This window comes from Lineus longissimus, chromosome 15 (assembly GCF_910592395.1).
Source record: "Lineus longissimus chromosome 15, tnLinLong1.2, whole genome shotgun sequence".
Lineage (NCBI taxonomy): Eukaryota > Metazoa > Nemertea > Pilidiophora > Heteronemertea > Lineidae > Lineus > Lineus longissimus.
In genome coordinates, this window is record NC_088322.1 from 11,142,133 (window position 1) to 11,158,125 (window position 15,993).

At 40.0% G+C, this 15,993-nt stretch overlaps 1 protein-coding gene across 2 annotated transcripts in view; it reads left to right on the forward strand.

The window, feature by feature from the left end:
- The window catches only part of LOC135499866 (transcription factor Sp9-like), a 34,121-nt gene extending 21,969 nt beyond the window's left edge, over positions 1–12,152 (forward strand). For both annotated transcript variants that reach the window (XM_064790862.1, XM_064790863.1), the window contains one exon: positions 47–12,152. In XM_064790862.1, coding sequence (XP_064646932.1) covers positions 47–1,315 — 1,269 coding nt within the window. In that variant the 3' untranslated portion in view covers positions 1,316–12,152. The remainder of the gene's footprint in view (positions 1–46) is intronic.
- The last annotated feature ends 3,841 nt before the right edge of the window (positions 12,153–15,993 follow it).

The following is a 15,993-nucleotide window of genomic DNA, read 5'->3' on the forward strand; positions in this document are numbered from 1 at the left end:
TGTCTTTTATGCCGATTTTAGTATTTTTCCCTTTTTCTCTTTTCAGGAACATCCATCATTCGGTGGTACCCCATTGGCAATGCTTGCCGCACAGTGCAATAAACTCCAAGACAAATCCCCTATGGCCCATGACCCGTCAGTCGGCAAGGGGTTCCACCCCTGGAAGAAATCTGGCCCGTCCGCCACGACACCTACCGGCCTACCCTTGGCATCACAGCGAGTACCCGGATTGAGCACAACAATATCATCTGCCTCGTTACCGTACCCAAATACCAGTGTGACGTCATCATGTGCCTCACCTTACAAGGGTGATATATTCTACCCTACATCATCAGCGAATTCTCACGTCCAAACGGATTCTATAATTCAAAAAGTCCATGGTGACTCTGGACTCGGAAACGGAGGATTCGGGAGTGTTTACTCACGCGTTGCCGGGGTAACCGGTCACCCGTATGAATCATGGCCGTTCAACGTGCCCACGGCGTCCCACAGCATAAAGACGGAGGCCCCAGGGGTCAATTCCGCCCAGTCCTGGTGGGATATGCACTCAAATCATTCAAATTGGTTCGCCGATGTTTCAAACGCTGCAAGTGGACTGCATTCACAAATCTCAGCCAATTACCCTAGTTCGGACTATGCGCTTGGCGCGCTGGGATCTAATGGTTCCCCGTTCCTTTCATCAAGCCAACATCTCCTACAGGACACTTACAAATCCATGTTACCGTCTCAGAACGACTTGAGCTCGACGGCGGTGTCTAACCCCTTCCTGCCACGTCCCGGACTCCCCTCTTTACCGAGCCCACGATCCCAGCGGCGCTACACCGGCCGGGCGACCTGTGACTGTCCGAACTGTCAAGAGGCCGAGAGACTCGGCCCGGCTGGGGCACATCTCAAGCGAAAGAACATTCACAGCTGCCATATTCCGGGTTGTGGAAAGGTTTACAACAAAACTTCACATCTCAAAGCACATTTGCGCTGGCATACTGGGGAACGTCCATTCGTCTGCAACTGGCTGTTCTGCGGGAAGCGGTTCACCCGGTCAGATGAACTCCAGCGTCACCTACGGACCCATACAGGTGAGAAGAGATTCGCCTGCCCTGTGTGCAATAAGAGGTTCATGAGGAGTGACCATTTGAGTAAACACGTCAAGACCCACAATGGTGGCAAGAAGAGTGGAAGTAGTAGTGACTCTGAGTGCAGTCAAGGTGACGATGGATGCTCTCCCCCGAACACCCCTATTAACCCAACATCTCCCCTTAATCATCATCAGGGTCTAAAACAAGATGTGGACGTGAAGCACATTCAGAGAGAATGAACCGCAACCAAATGTAGCATAAGTCGTTAAACCTGGAAAATAACTACCTGTTACATCATGTTGCACTGAAATCTGGCAACATACCAAATTGTTCAAAATGGCTGCCATATTTGCTTAATACGTATGTCATCATTGTGCTTTTCTGATTTTAAACCGATTACATGAGGTCATTTGCATGTAAGTTGTACGAATTTCAACATTGCTGCTATGTTGCCGACAAGGCCAGTGACATAATATTACCCCTTAACGACAAGGATAATGATGTAATATGTGGTAGATTCATCTCGTGATGTAGCAATTGTTGGATTACCCGATGTGGCGCTGTTAAAGATCGTGCATTTGGAACTGACAATCTGGTTAAGGAAAAACAGGATGAAAGTAACAATGCTCGCAAAGATGAGGATTTTTGTGTTTATTTTTGTTTATTCTCAACATACAATCATTTGGGTTACGGAACGGGGTCTCTAAAGGCAAAATGGCTAAAAATGTTGGACGTTGTGTTTTCTATATTGTACTACCCACACACTCCGATATGCAGACTTTCCGGTTGTTATTTTGTTATTAAAACAAACAAAACATTACGTTGCTTAGCAACGAAGATTTTCGTAGCAACCGGTTGCCAAGGTGGCCTAGTATTCACTCTCGTGCCGACATTTTATGCACAAGCAATGGGTCAGATCTGGAATATTGTAAATATTTTCTTCCATACCAAAAGAAGAGTCCTTCTATATTTCTATATATAGATTAAGGTTAATATATGTTTCCATAGTGATGTGCTATTATGGCGAAAGAGGACGTCATATGTCATCACCATGGTAACGTAGAAAGCACACGACCGGTAAAATATATTTGTTGGTAAAATTAGGTGCTCTTTTATTCAAATGACCAGTTCATCAATTATTCTAACTGTTAATTTACTCATATTTACGACCAAATTTAGTTTTATCGTTCAAGTCTTACATTTAAAGTGTTACTTAAAGTTTACACTACAGTGAGCTTGCTTTATTTCCTTGCGGTTAAAATTGCATTGTTCTGATGGTTAGTTTTGCCATGTAGATATTCTCCAGCAGTCACTATGATAAGGACAACAATATGTTGTAAAGTCTTATAAATCCCCTAAAAGCATTAGACCCCCCCCCCTTCCGCCAACTCCGAAACGGCGGTCTTGACATTTCACATTTTGGGTGATGGTTTGTGGCCAGTGCACACTGATGTAGAATGACCTCAGTGAAGGGGAACATACTACTGCATGGTCATGTGCTTAATCGTGTAATCGAATCATTGCATTACATGTGCATCTGGGAGCAGACTTTTTGAAATACGTCGCTGAAACGTTTCACAGTGATTTTTATCTTCAAAAGCTGTCTGCCTCCCCCTCCTCCGCTGAGCTGTTTTCTGAATGTACAGAGACACGATCCCTAGTTCGTCGCTGCATCCACTTCAAATACATTCAATGTACATATGTTTGCTTCTTTCTGCATGGCACAACTTGATCCATTTCTATAAAGCATAAGCCTTAGCGCGTTGCTCTCCAGATTGGCTCGTTCTGACATCATCACTTTAGAATTCTTTAGAAGATTTTTGTTGGGCTGAATTTCCTCTCTCTCGGTCTATCTCAAAATCAGTATGTAAATATCTCACTTTTGATTTGGACATTTTAATATGCATCAAAATGTACGGTAGCCCTTGTTCACTACGACCTAATATACTAGTATTTTGGTTGAATAACACGCAGCTTGCGAAAAGTGTTGACGTTTCACATCGGAAGAAGTGTCGTCAAAAATAGTGGCGTTACTATTAGAAAGGTACTTATGTACAGTGTAGTAACGTTTTACCAAAAGTTTTTTGTATGTACACTCCCTGAACGTATGTCCCTCAGCATATTTTTGGTGAATTTCGAAATATTGATAAGATGAATGTTATTTCCTTACAACTTGTATAATTAGCAGGGGTGAGCAACTTTAAAGTCATGCTCGTTTGGCACAATTGTTTAGGTAGCACAATCTGAGAGTACTTCCAACGTACATGATTGTATACAACATTTTTGTCAGAGTATCTACCACTTATGGATGTTATTTTGACAGTTAAGGGAGATTATTTGCAACAATTCCTTCTTGTGAAAACATAGTTTGAACCAACTGTAAAATGTCCGCAATTGGCACCTTCCGCATCAGCCACATCAGAAACATACAAGTCAGCTGTAATATACGTGTGCTCATTTCTACGTAGTTTAATTGCTGAAGTGCGTTAAAGTTTTGAAAGCCTACTTCTAAAAATAAGGGCATGGGTAAAAGGGTCAGTCATGGAAAGTCAGTTCTGTTGTCCAATCTTGTTCGCTCAGCAGCTTTGTTGAAGTTAATAGGCTATTACATGTTAATATATAAGCACTAAGTTTAGCAGCAATATCTCCACCCAAATATCCTCCATGGTCAGTTGGAAAGAAGTACATGCAGTATGTTAAATGTCGTAACGTGCAATGAAAAATAAAGTATTGCGGTTTTCACACAAGGCTGAAACAAAGGTTACTAGTTGTACATAAAAGCAGGTGCACCCTAAGTTCGTCACAATTTTCTGGCGCAAGTAGCCATTTTGACGCATCAAATGATTTGCGTTTTGCTGACAGTTGGAATAGGAATCCTTATCCTCCTGGGATTGTTGTCCTGTCCTATTGTTCTATGTCGCGTTACGGTGCACGGCGGTGACAGCACACTTAGACCAACACCACGCCTAATATGTGTTGACTCTCTTGACAATTGAAGATGCAAAGATATTTTGTTCTCTGTTCTTTTTCTGTTGTTTTTTTTCTAGTTTGAGCAAGCTAGCCAAGGAAGGTTGTCAAGTGCCATTTTTCCATTTAGGCATTTTAACCATTATCGTATATCTTCATTAGCGTACGACACATAGAGGAGGAAAGCGGTCATACACACATGTTGTTTTAAATTGTCCCCAAAAATAACACTTGGCCACCTTCTTTGCTAGTCATCATCAATTTCTCCTTCGAACAGGATTCCATTTCATACACTTCACTGCCCCGAAATGCAATTTTACTATGTGCACATAACGCATTGGTCGATTTAGGGTGCTCGCTGAATGGCTTTGGAATACATCTCCGTACTTTGAACATTACCGGGTAAAAAACTGTGAATGCTTTTATATATCTTGTGAACATAATTATTTGTCAAAAATGTATACATATCTTGCTGAGAAAACCTGCCTATTTCAGATACATACGATCAATCACTTTTATCAACTTATCCAACTGCAGAATGTAAGTCTTCAGTTGTTATGTAATTAGTCGTGTTAATTAATGGTTCTCTAGTGACTTTAGATAAAGAATATTTTATCGTGGATAAACTTATTCGGATCGTGGTTGTCAACTAGGTTTTATTTGGCTGTAAACTGACTTGTTCAATATTTAACATTTTGTTTGACTATGGTCTCTTCTAATTTTGATCTAGACTGGTCCAGTTAGGAATTTTTATAAAGTTAGGAACTGTGTACCAATCTACACTCGTTGATCTTAAAACCAGTACATGAATGTGTTATTTACATTAGAAGATCTGCAAATAACGTAACACGGCGCCATTTGCTTTTTGCTGATGACGCCATCAGTTTTTTAAGCTGAATTAATTGTTTACAATAATTGTGATTTTGTGACTCTAACTAGACGCCAAGGACGTTGCTTTTCATCTGTAATATGAGGAACAAGTATTACATCACTCATAGTAACTCATAAATATGATTACTAATTTTTTTTTTGTGTATTTAGCGTTTTTTTAACCTTACATACTGAGTGATGTCGCTGATGTATTCAGAGAGGCGTTTCTTGAGCCGCCTCAAGCAAAAATAATCAGAAGAAAAAATATCTTCATCAGTGTTGAACAAAGCGGGAGCCAGAGAAGTTCATTTCATGAAACGAGAATATGATAACATCAGAGACAAACATAATCATTCCCCTGTTCATTTTTCACCACTTATGACTGGCGACAGTAACTCTATAACCCGTCATGACATCCTCAATAGTTAGATTGAAACATCCCCTACGGCGAGGGAGGGGACGTATAAAACTGAGGAGATTGAAAAATCATATAGATATCAGTATCTATTAATAGAATAATGCGTGTTTAGCTAAAATTGATCAGGTACATGTAACCGGCAAACTGGTAAGCTTCCTGCCGTTATCTCCTTAAATTTATAAACATCTAACGTAACCAAGTCTGTCTATACTCACTAACGCCGTGACCTCTCTTTATTTTCCTGACTTCTGATATCAATCATGACGTTGCGGATCAACTATTCCTTATTTTCAAGAGGGTTGATGTGATGATAATGTTTTCAAAATCAAATTTTACCGATGCTGGGTGCGGTCAATTTGGTAAGTCTTGCGTGCCTACAGGCATATCTCTTAAACATGTTAAAAGCGTTATCGAAAATATATTAGATTCTATTGAACTCGAGCTGTTAGCTATTTCTGCACAACATTTTGCATAATACTTTGCACAATATTTATACTTTAATGTCGCTGTAATTGCTGGAAGTAAAAGGTCTGATAGATGGTGTCATTTAGAACCCTGGATTCGCCATCCTGCACAATTCCGCCACCAGGGTAGATTGCATTTTGTGTGGTCAGGTGGAAACGCGTGTTGTTACGAGATTGCACGTTATAGACGAGATCACATGAATTTGTACTGAATATCTTCCATAGATGCTGTTAATTCGACTCTAAGGCTAGGCTTATGTAGAGTTGACGTTATCAAGTGTAACGCACCACTCCAAGAAAAAAAACAAGTCATTTCCAAACAGCAAGCAACATAGGATTCACGATGTCACTTTTCACCCGCATATCAAGCCTGGGCCAATGAACTGTTATGATCGTGACAAGAGACGCGTGACACGTGACAGATGATAACGTGAATCGGTGTCACGGTGTCACGTGTGTAGTTGCTCCTCATGTTTGAATTTTTCCATGTACAGTGGACATTTGGCTTTATTCTTAAATATCGATGGCAAATTAGCGTGTAAATGGGGATTATGTTGAATTAATATAACTTGAAATCGACATTGGTAGCGTCATTAACATTGGTAGGATTACGTGTCTCATGTCACATCTCACGGGCATTTTTGTTAAACGCTTACGTGTTTGCTTGAAATTATTACATGGAATGACATGACGCTGAAAAATGACATTGTGACTTCTAGGTTGTCTCCTCTTTGGAAATTTCTTGTTTTTTCATTGTGCCAAGCATCAAATGCAAAAAGGGAAACGCTACATATGGATGAAAACGTGAATTCTATGTAAATCCGGTCTTAAAGCCTTTACCAGACAATACCATAAAAACGAGTTTAAAATATTTCTGTTTTAATAAATTATATTTTCAGTGTAATCATGAATTATGGAATTCGAAAACCCCTTGCTGCAGCACGATACCGCATAATTCATATTTACATCGAAAAAATGTCTGCTATACAAAGTGCAGGTATGATTTCCATGCAAAAAGCCATTTCGAAATCTAATTTTGAATTCATATATGACTATTGTGTATACATGTACGTATAAGTGCTGATCTTCTGTTATGAAGAAAAATTAAATCCCCTCTCAACATAAAATGGAATCAGGTTCAAATGATTTTCGACGCCATTTTGTGCATCTTTCAACATCCAAGGCATCACTTTCACCTTCCAAACGGAAGTCACGTGATGCTTTCATTTATTGACGATCAGAACCCGTTTTGAATTCGACCAATGAACAAGCTGCTGTGTTATAAATGAACCCAACTCTTAAAGCCAACAACCGGTCTTATCATGAAGTATGTACATACAAATATTTTTACTAGAACTTCCAGTAAACATTGGGCGATCTTTTTTTTTTCTGAGCAAACAACGTGTAAAGTATTTTTCGTGATTGAAACTAGAACCAAGGTGGTGATGAAAGTGACTTCACCACAATTATTGAATTGGCCAAAAGGAATCATTACAAGACAATGCATACACCTCGAATCAATCATACTTTTTTGATGGGCTAATTGTCCTCTTCAGGAGAAAGGTAGTGTCAACGATAAACTTTTTCATACAGACTGAGACGCATGATTGTGATAGTAGGGTACTTGAAGACAAATGTAACAATATATCGTCTTTTATCATGTGTCAATTACATTTTTTACTTTGGTCAACGTTTACATCTGAGCTCGTTCTTGTATGCCCAGGTCGAAATTCCACATATGATTCTCAGTTAAGATCGTACTAGTATTCTATATAGACTATACTTGGAACAATCGTAACACGATTATTGTGAGATTCCCAGTTGAGTTCATTACGGAGTCTTACAAGATTCCTGTGAAGAATGTGGTAGTCTACTTACTATGTAAAATGATCTGAATAAGATCTCAGTTATATAGGGTTCACGTTGTTAATTGTCATGATTCACTTTTCACGACTTAACTGATGAGGCATGGAAACACGACGTGAGGGTGAAATGTGACCTCGTGAATCGTATGTTGCCCGCTCTTTGGAAATGACTTGTTAGTTCTTCATGTCACGCATGAAAAGTGGACAGTGACGCGTTACATGTGAAAACGTGAACCCTATATAATCGCAGCCTAAGAATCAGATCTGGATTTTTGTCCGGGCTCGGCCAATCTGATTCCGTAAGATTTAATTTCCTTGGTTCTGGTTTGACTGGAAATGCTCAACTATCTTCCTGTTCCAGCACAATTTACATTCCTAGACCTAGTAAGAGTCTGGTAACATCACACTGTTGTCGCATTTCACTTCGCTTTGGTGTTTCTTGGTAAAAATATTTAAGCAATTATGGTACATTACATGCATTTTTAAACTTTCTGTGTTACATTCATTTTTAATTTCTCGCCAATGCCAACTTTGATATCGATATGTGTCTGAATTTAAATTTCACAGCTGTTATGTAATGGTATTAGGTGTATTTCATGTATGGCCAAATAAGTGAAAACCAGAAAGCCGAAGCTCTCTCCGCCGTTGAAATCTAAGCGCCTCACATTGTACACTGTAGCTGTACAATCCGCCTCACTGGTCGTACGGCGGTTATACATTCGCCAAGCGATGTCAACAATTTTTATTTCAACATTTCGTCACAGGTGTGTGGAGATACCAAAATCAAAGATCGATCAGCCCACTTTAGAACCTACACACAGTCACAATATGAATTGTGGCATGAAAGCCTGATGCGTGTATTGTTTTGTATCGTGTGTGTAGTACTTCGATCGCAGTGAATCAGGTGTATGCCTGTGGTTACTCCAAGATTCTTGGAGTAGAACTTTGGTAATGGAGGCGTGTTTGGCAGTCACAGAGCAACGTCATCAGTAAACGTATATATTTCCGGCGCTGCGCGGGAGCCTTACTTGGCGGTTATGCATGACTGTAAAAGTGTTAATAATAATTTCTTCATTTGTTCAGGTCAACTTATAATTTTTGTGAAAAGGGTGATGGATGTTCATGTACTAAGTATTCCAGCTTCTTACAATGTTGAAACAGTGATTTTCTACACCGGTAAAAATTTCTCCAAAAAGTTCCGAACTCCATCGGTTTATATCCAGACCCGTGTGCTACATGTCTCGTTTTTCTTTCGCCAAACTAACTTTTAAACTGTCTAAAGGTCAACTCGATTGGCGAAAATAAACATCGTTAAAAAATAGTTTTGATTGGAAAGACCAAAAGGAATTTCTTAATCTGCCAAAATATAAATAATTTTTGTGAATTTTTACAAATCGCAAAAGTAATCGGTCTTGAAGATGGTGGCTTACCGCACATACTTTTTGCGGTTATAATTTACAAGCGGTAATTACAAATAAGACTTCCAGTATGAGTGCAACAATGCTTACAACACTATTATTGACAAATTACTGTCAACTGTTTGCAAATTCTCGAGGTTGTTTCATCTTTCGCAGATTTTGCTCATGACTTTAATTCGCGATAATGAAAATCGCGAATACTATTTTTTGCATAAAACTTTTCGCTAATCGTTAAAATTAACGTAGATCGTCATTGTTTATACACTAGTTGAGGCTCGGTCCTTCCGTATCTGGTGCAGGTGACAAGCCTGAAAATACGTATGAATCCGTAAACATTACCGTCGAGCAGTATAAAATTACACGATAGGAACTTGCCATGTACCGGTACCAAGCGATAATAGCGAGTTTCAGCAAAGAAAAAAATCTCTCCCGTATGACTTATCCGTATCGATTTTACGTATGATGTAATGTAATTTATGTGGCGGTCATACGTAAAACCGATACGGATACGTCATGCGAGCGTGAAATTCACCCCTGCTGAAACTCCCTAATGCTAAACGATATGTTTCGTCAAATGGAAAAGATGATAAGTCGCTTTTAGGCTTTTTTATGAATGTTTGATGAAAAAGTGAAAACGTATTGAACAGTGACAGTTAATGCACATCTTGACCATAATGGTTTTTGCTGACCAGTGCATTTATTTCTTGTAGTTCCATTTCATAACGATGCGGAATTAGCATCTAAATTTTAGAAAAAAACACCAAATCGGTTTTTCCTCAGAAATGTGGCTCGCAGCTTTTTCTTTTTGACGCTAGCAATACGGGTTCAAGAAAAAATACCTCGCTTATACCGCGATACGTCGAGCCAGATATATGCATATATTTATCAGAAGTGCTCGGACTCCAACGAAAAGGCAGTGAATGATAACAACATTAATATTTCGCAATGGCAATGCCCGAACAGGGTGTTCAAAAATATATAAAATTGTGCTTCTGTGTTGTACCAAAAAGATGCAGAATTGAGGGTAATTTATCACAAATTTTGTAATCCATGCCAAGCGGTTGTCTCTTCAACTATAAGTCAGGTTTCCCTAGCCTTACGAAGATTTACATATACATGTACATGTTTCGACTACAGGATCAGTGAGTAAACAGGGGTCTTGTCTGGTTCTACAAAGTCAAGTCACATCAACTCTATGAAGCAAATTAACCATAATGACATTAGGAACATTCTGTCAGCCTAGTTTGGGTGGAGGTCAACTTACAGGTTCGCATTTTTAACTACAAAAATAAGAAATCGGCCCAGTAGTTTGTGCCCCAGAGCGAAATTGTATTGCGTATGGACACTTTCCTGAATATGACATAACATTGTATTATTATATTTTCTTCCACTCTATCAGTTCGCTGCAACTAAGAATCACTTGTCTAAGCCGGATTTAAACTGAGAACGGATGGACATGAGTTTCAAAGCTGTGATTGTCTACATTAGGAAAACACCATGTATAAAGTCCCCATACCCTGACCAGATAAAAGCGCTGCCGGGTGTAGAAAATTGAAATGTCCTTGGATAGAATGTCCGACTATTTTGCGCTTTAATCTTTGAGAGCTTTTGACGGTAATGGCCTCGGTAGAACCAAATACCATAATCCGTCAGAATACAATTAAAGTGCCGGACACGTTTTCAAGGGGGACATTTTCTACTTCTTCACCGGGTTGGCTTGTGAATGCTCTCATTCCCTTTCTCTCCATCATCCTTACACTCACATTAAGATTGGGAACCTATTCGTAATATAAATTAGCTAATTGAAATAAAATGAAGACTGGGACATTCTTGATTCACTAGCTCGTGTCACATGTTTAGTCATACTGAATTTCCAGCGACTTGACGCTCGTTGTCTCGAACCTGACCAAGGTCAGTACATTGAGGTTTAGTCCGAATACATTGAGTCTCTGAGTGTGAGGCATCGAAGGATTTGTTTCAGTCCTAAAAGGACTTTCAAAGGTGTTTCCTTTTTCGTCGAATTTGCCATTTCCATTAACGGATCCGTCTCAGGCCAGTTTGCTGAATACTTATTGCCATGTCGTTTCTCAAGAACATGTATACTATCAAGAACGTACAAATAGTGAAAGCTGAGCTATTTGTGGCTTTGCGGCATGATACCATGCATAATATTGTGCTTACCAGCAGAATGTCAACGAGTAACTTAAAGGTAGCGCTTTTGGGCCATTAACCGTTGTGTATAGCATAGAAATTGCGGGACTTATGTGATGACTTTTGGATTCAAAATTGAATCTGACCTTTTAACCACTGCAGTATCGACTTGGAAATTATTATCGTGTTCAAAACACCACGTCTATTTACCAGTACAATATTTGTAGCTTCCAGTCATCAATCGTTCCTCAACGTGGCTGTATATTTCTATTTATCTCCTATTATGGTTATCCCGTTCTTAAAGGGACGCTGCATATTGTTATGATGATCCGTAAAACGATGTAAAATGGTAAATGCTTTGCAATCTCAATGGATTTCTGCATAAGTTGGATATGAAATTAACTCCATTTTGAGTCAAATAGCAACACTTTTTCGACAACTTGTTGGGAGTTTGAAGTAGGCAGGGAGATTTCTTTTCAGGCCACCCAGTGTGGAATGATATTACACCATCTGGTTTTGCGACACAAAAATACTTCAGCGCCAAATTGTAAAGAATAAGATTCCGTGAAATGTTCGCCTTATTTCATCATGACTTGTTGTTATTCGTCACCATCTCGATCAGATATCAACATGTATTTTTTTTATATTGTTATCTTTTTTTTGATTGGACAACAACGTTTCCATCTGCAGTATAAACCAGTTAGGAAACCAAAACTTAACTTATCTTCGGCTCTTTACTGCCGCTCTGTGTATATTCCGTATGTAAATTTTGTGTATGACGTTCCCATGTCTGTGTACACACATTTGATGACGTATAATGTTTCTGCGGAGTCGTTGACTCCAAATAAACGATTTGTATCATATCTCGTTGTAAAGCTGTATAAAATAGATGCATAAGTATAATCAACTCCTGGGATCGTCAATAAATTTATAAAGTACAACCTAGGCTTCAGTTCTTCTTTGACATGTTTGGTAGGTCAATCTTCCAGCGCTGTCTCGACCTTAACTTCTGTGATGTGAATATCTTCATCCCACAGGACAAGTTCATACACTCAACTGACTCCGTCTTTATTTTCTGTCACCTGTGATCTCCTGCCATGCCCTTGTTTCTTATGGGACCGACTATGGCGGATAAAGATGGACAGGCCTTGAACGACCTACACTGCGAGTTCCTGAGGCTAAAGGCCACACCGTTTTCTTCTGAAGCAAGGTTGCCAGCAGACCGATGCTGCAGGCGACATGGCCACATCTGTTGTAGGTGCTCTGCTAAAACTCCCTAACTGCTCATATCTGCCTCCTGACAGTGAACCTGTTTCAGGTCATCTGACACGGCTGGGATTCAGGCCATCTGAACCCACATCCCGAACCGAATGCCCCAGCTGATCCTGGTGAATAATGTCGTTTGGGGCCGGTTCAATATTGTAAAACTTTCAGGTTTTACGTTTTTGCCCATTTTGCCAATTATAGCGCAATTTACACGCCACCCCAAAATCAGCCACTTTGTTACTGTCTTGCACTTGTATAGTTGACATCTGCATCTCGTCGAATTGTCGAGCAGTAAACTACTATCAATGGCAGTTCGGTTTCACAGTTGACAGGTCAATCAGAATCAATTAAAAGGAGGTAAGTTTACCAATTATCAAACATAAGATCATTAAACTTTCAAAATATCATCTATGAGGAAATGAGCCAATGATAGTCAAACGAAGTTCATTCTTTATCAAGGAAGCTATCAACCTTTCAGAGTGAGCTCACCCTTAAACCTGTCAGCACGTGTATTCATATGAGCCCTTTTACATAATGTCGCGCTAGGCATTCGTGGAGAAGCATGCTGGACACACCAATAGTCCCAAGTCAATTAAAATCTTCCACTTCAATCATGTTATTCCCAGATGACATGTTCAATGAGAAAATTGGACAGGACAGCTGAACTGCATCGCTTTTGACTCCAAAGTCTCAAGAAATTATCGAATGCAATTCAATCTTATTGATAGACTAAGAGCGGAAACAAGTTATCAGGAGAGTAACATTGATATGTCAAGAGTCCCAGCGGTATTAAACTTCGATGTTGTGTCAAGAAAAAGCCCAGAATGTCACAATTAATGAGGAAATTACAACATGTCAGTTGCCAAAGACAAGTCAAGAATTAAAGTGTCAATCACATTTTGTATGTGTCAAAGTGAATAAGATATAATGACTTTCAAAATATCAAAGCAAAGGTAGTTCCGTCATGTTAACACAGGCCCCATTGTTTACCCATGCTCCTCGAATCGATGAGCAGAATACAGGCGCTGTGAAAAATCAGAATTCGAATCATAACGGTCCATCCCGAAAAAAATTCGATACACAAACCTACGGAAAGGCGATGCACATATTATTACAGTTTAACTTGGCTTACTGACCAAGGCTGGGGACACCACTGAGAGAACGCCTCCTACTGAAAATCCCACCCTTCGGTTTTATACCCGCCGGACATCTACAAGGTCAAGAGTAGCATTGAAACAGTTGCTGGTGTAATTTATTCATGGCTTGCTGTGTCCACGGTGCCTAGAGGCCCAAACGCGACCGAACCTCGGCGGGGCCTGACTGACCGCAGTAGAACATCACGCCTTGGTCGCACCCTCTATTGAAGGGCACCACAGGCACTCTGTTTCAACGACGCCCACACCCTCCCATCGAGAAAACCAATAACTTGCATTGAGGACCATGACCCGGCATATGCCGTGCCAAAACATCAAATTCTGGTCAGACACCCGCCATTGAGACCGACAGTAATAAAAAAACTTACTCCTCATGTGACACTTTGCATCAAAATCTCAATTTGCAATATACTTTGAGCCATTTACCAGGTACGCTGCATTGTCAAAGTCATGGGGTTCAAGATGAAACCCATCTTTGCCTTCTTCCTCCTTCCACATGTCCAACAAAACAAAGGAAAACAGGATGTGTTGTGTAAAAGGGCTCAATTTTATTGATATTCTCGTTGTGTCAGTTATGAAAACATTCAGTGACATAAACTGACCCCCGTCGATGAGCGGTCGGTCACATCCCCACTCCCAGCGGACGAACCCTCTCCTCTTACCCCATGAACATCACAGAAGGTCAACAAAAACATGCTTCGTCTGGAACAGTGCTACATTAATTCACTGACCTCACTATTAGCCGCAGCGCCCGAGGTGTCAGTTCGTGCTCAACTGACCGTAGCTGGCGGCAGGATTGCAATGAGGGCGTGCCGCGGACAGCATCACGAGACTTAAGTAATTTTCAGATCGTAGACAAAAATATCATCAGAAGATGAGGTCTCGCCCATTTTTTGTGAAATAGCAAACTCTTCTTATTATGGAATGTTATGTTTCATTTTGAAGTTCTGGTTCTCTTTCACATCATTCATTGTCTCAATGGATTTTTTTTCGTTTTGGTAACTGATATATGTTATTACGAGGAAGACACCCATAAAGGTGTGTCTCATAGATTATCGATTTTAATGTTATATCCTACTTATCGGCACATTCTATGGTTTTATGGATGAGCATTATCGGTACATACACTCTAAGAAATAAAGGGTTTTGAGCTTCTGAAAAAGCTTTATATATTTTTAGTCAACACGGATCTCCGTAGAGGTTTTTCAAAATATCAAAAGCCTATATTTCTAAGTGTGTTATGTATATTCCGGTGATATCATTTTTTTAAATTCATTCGGCCGCCTTAGCCTTGGTCGACAACCCTACACTAAGAGAAGGAGAATTCCGATATAGAACCCGGGCAATAAATGCCCGTAAAGGTCCGCCGAAGTCAGCGGAGTACCACCCTTCCCTATATAATGGTTACTGGGAAAACCAAATACATTCAACGCACATTAGGTCTATCGCTCCCTTTCATGAAGAGAACAGAACTGTAGGGTGATCATGATCTACATGCGTCTGGACAGATAATGATAGGCTATTTCATCTTTGGCTCATGATTAACATCCGACATTGCCTTCAGTTCATGATCAGAAAAGACATTGAACCAGGGTTGTTTAGAATGTATAGCACAGGGACTTCACATGCATAGGGACGGGTAAGTCAGCTTGACGATTTTTTATTTTTTATTTTCCTTCCTTGTTTTATTCAATGCTACAACCTGCTCGGCATTTCCGACCGGCATTGATGACTAGGGTTGATTGAGGAAAGCAATTAAGCCAAATAGACATGCCTAGAGTCTCCACGTCGACAGTGGGGATCAAACCAGGGACCTCATGACCACTAGTTAAAGGCCCGAGCCACTACATCACTGCGTCTCATTTTCGAAGTGTCATTATTGGACACGAAAAAGACATGCCGTGTTTCTTTTTATATCATTCGTAAACTACGAAAATTCTTCCTCGTGTTAAAGGTGAAATCGCGCCGTTTTCCATAAACAATGCTTCCACTATCAAGAAAAAACTAGCCCTACGAGTTCTGACAAGAGAGAGCCGGTGGCCAGGTGCGAAAATCAAGTCCCCCAGCCAAATGACCGAGAACAACCCACAGTAAAATGTCGAAATCTGTCATATTTTCTTTGTTAATTCTTGCGGGTTTTTTCACATTGTTAGGCCCAGTCAATTTTTTTATTGTGCCGCCCAAAAATGGCTGTGGCGTTGTTGAAAAATTAAATAAAATTTGCTTGAGGCCAGGTGTTGGATATATTTTTTTCAAAAGCCATAAGGCGACAGACCTTGTGCACTGATTTTTCATAAGAATAACACTAGCCACAAATATCATAGGTTTTTTATTGTTAAGCCCT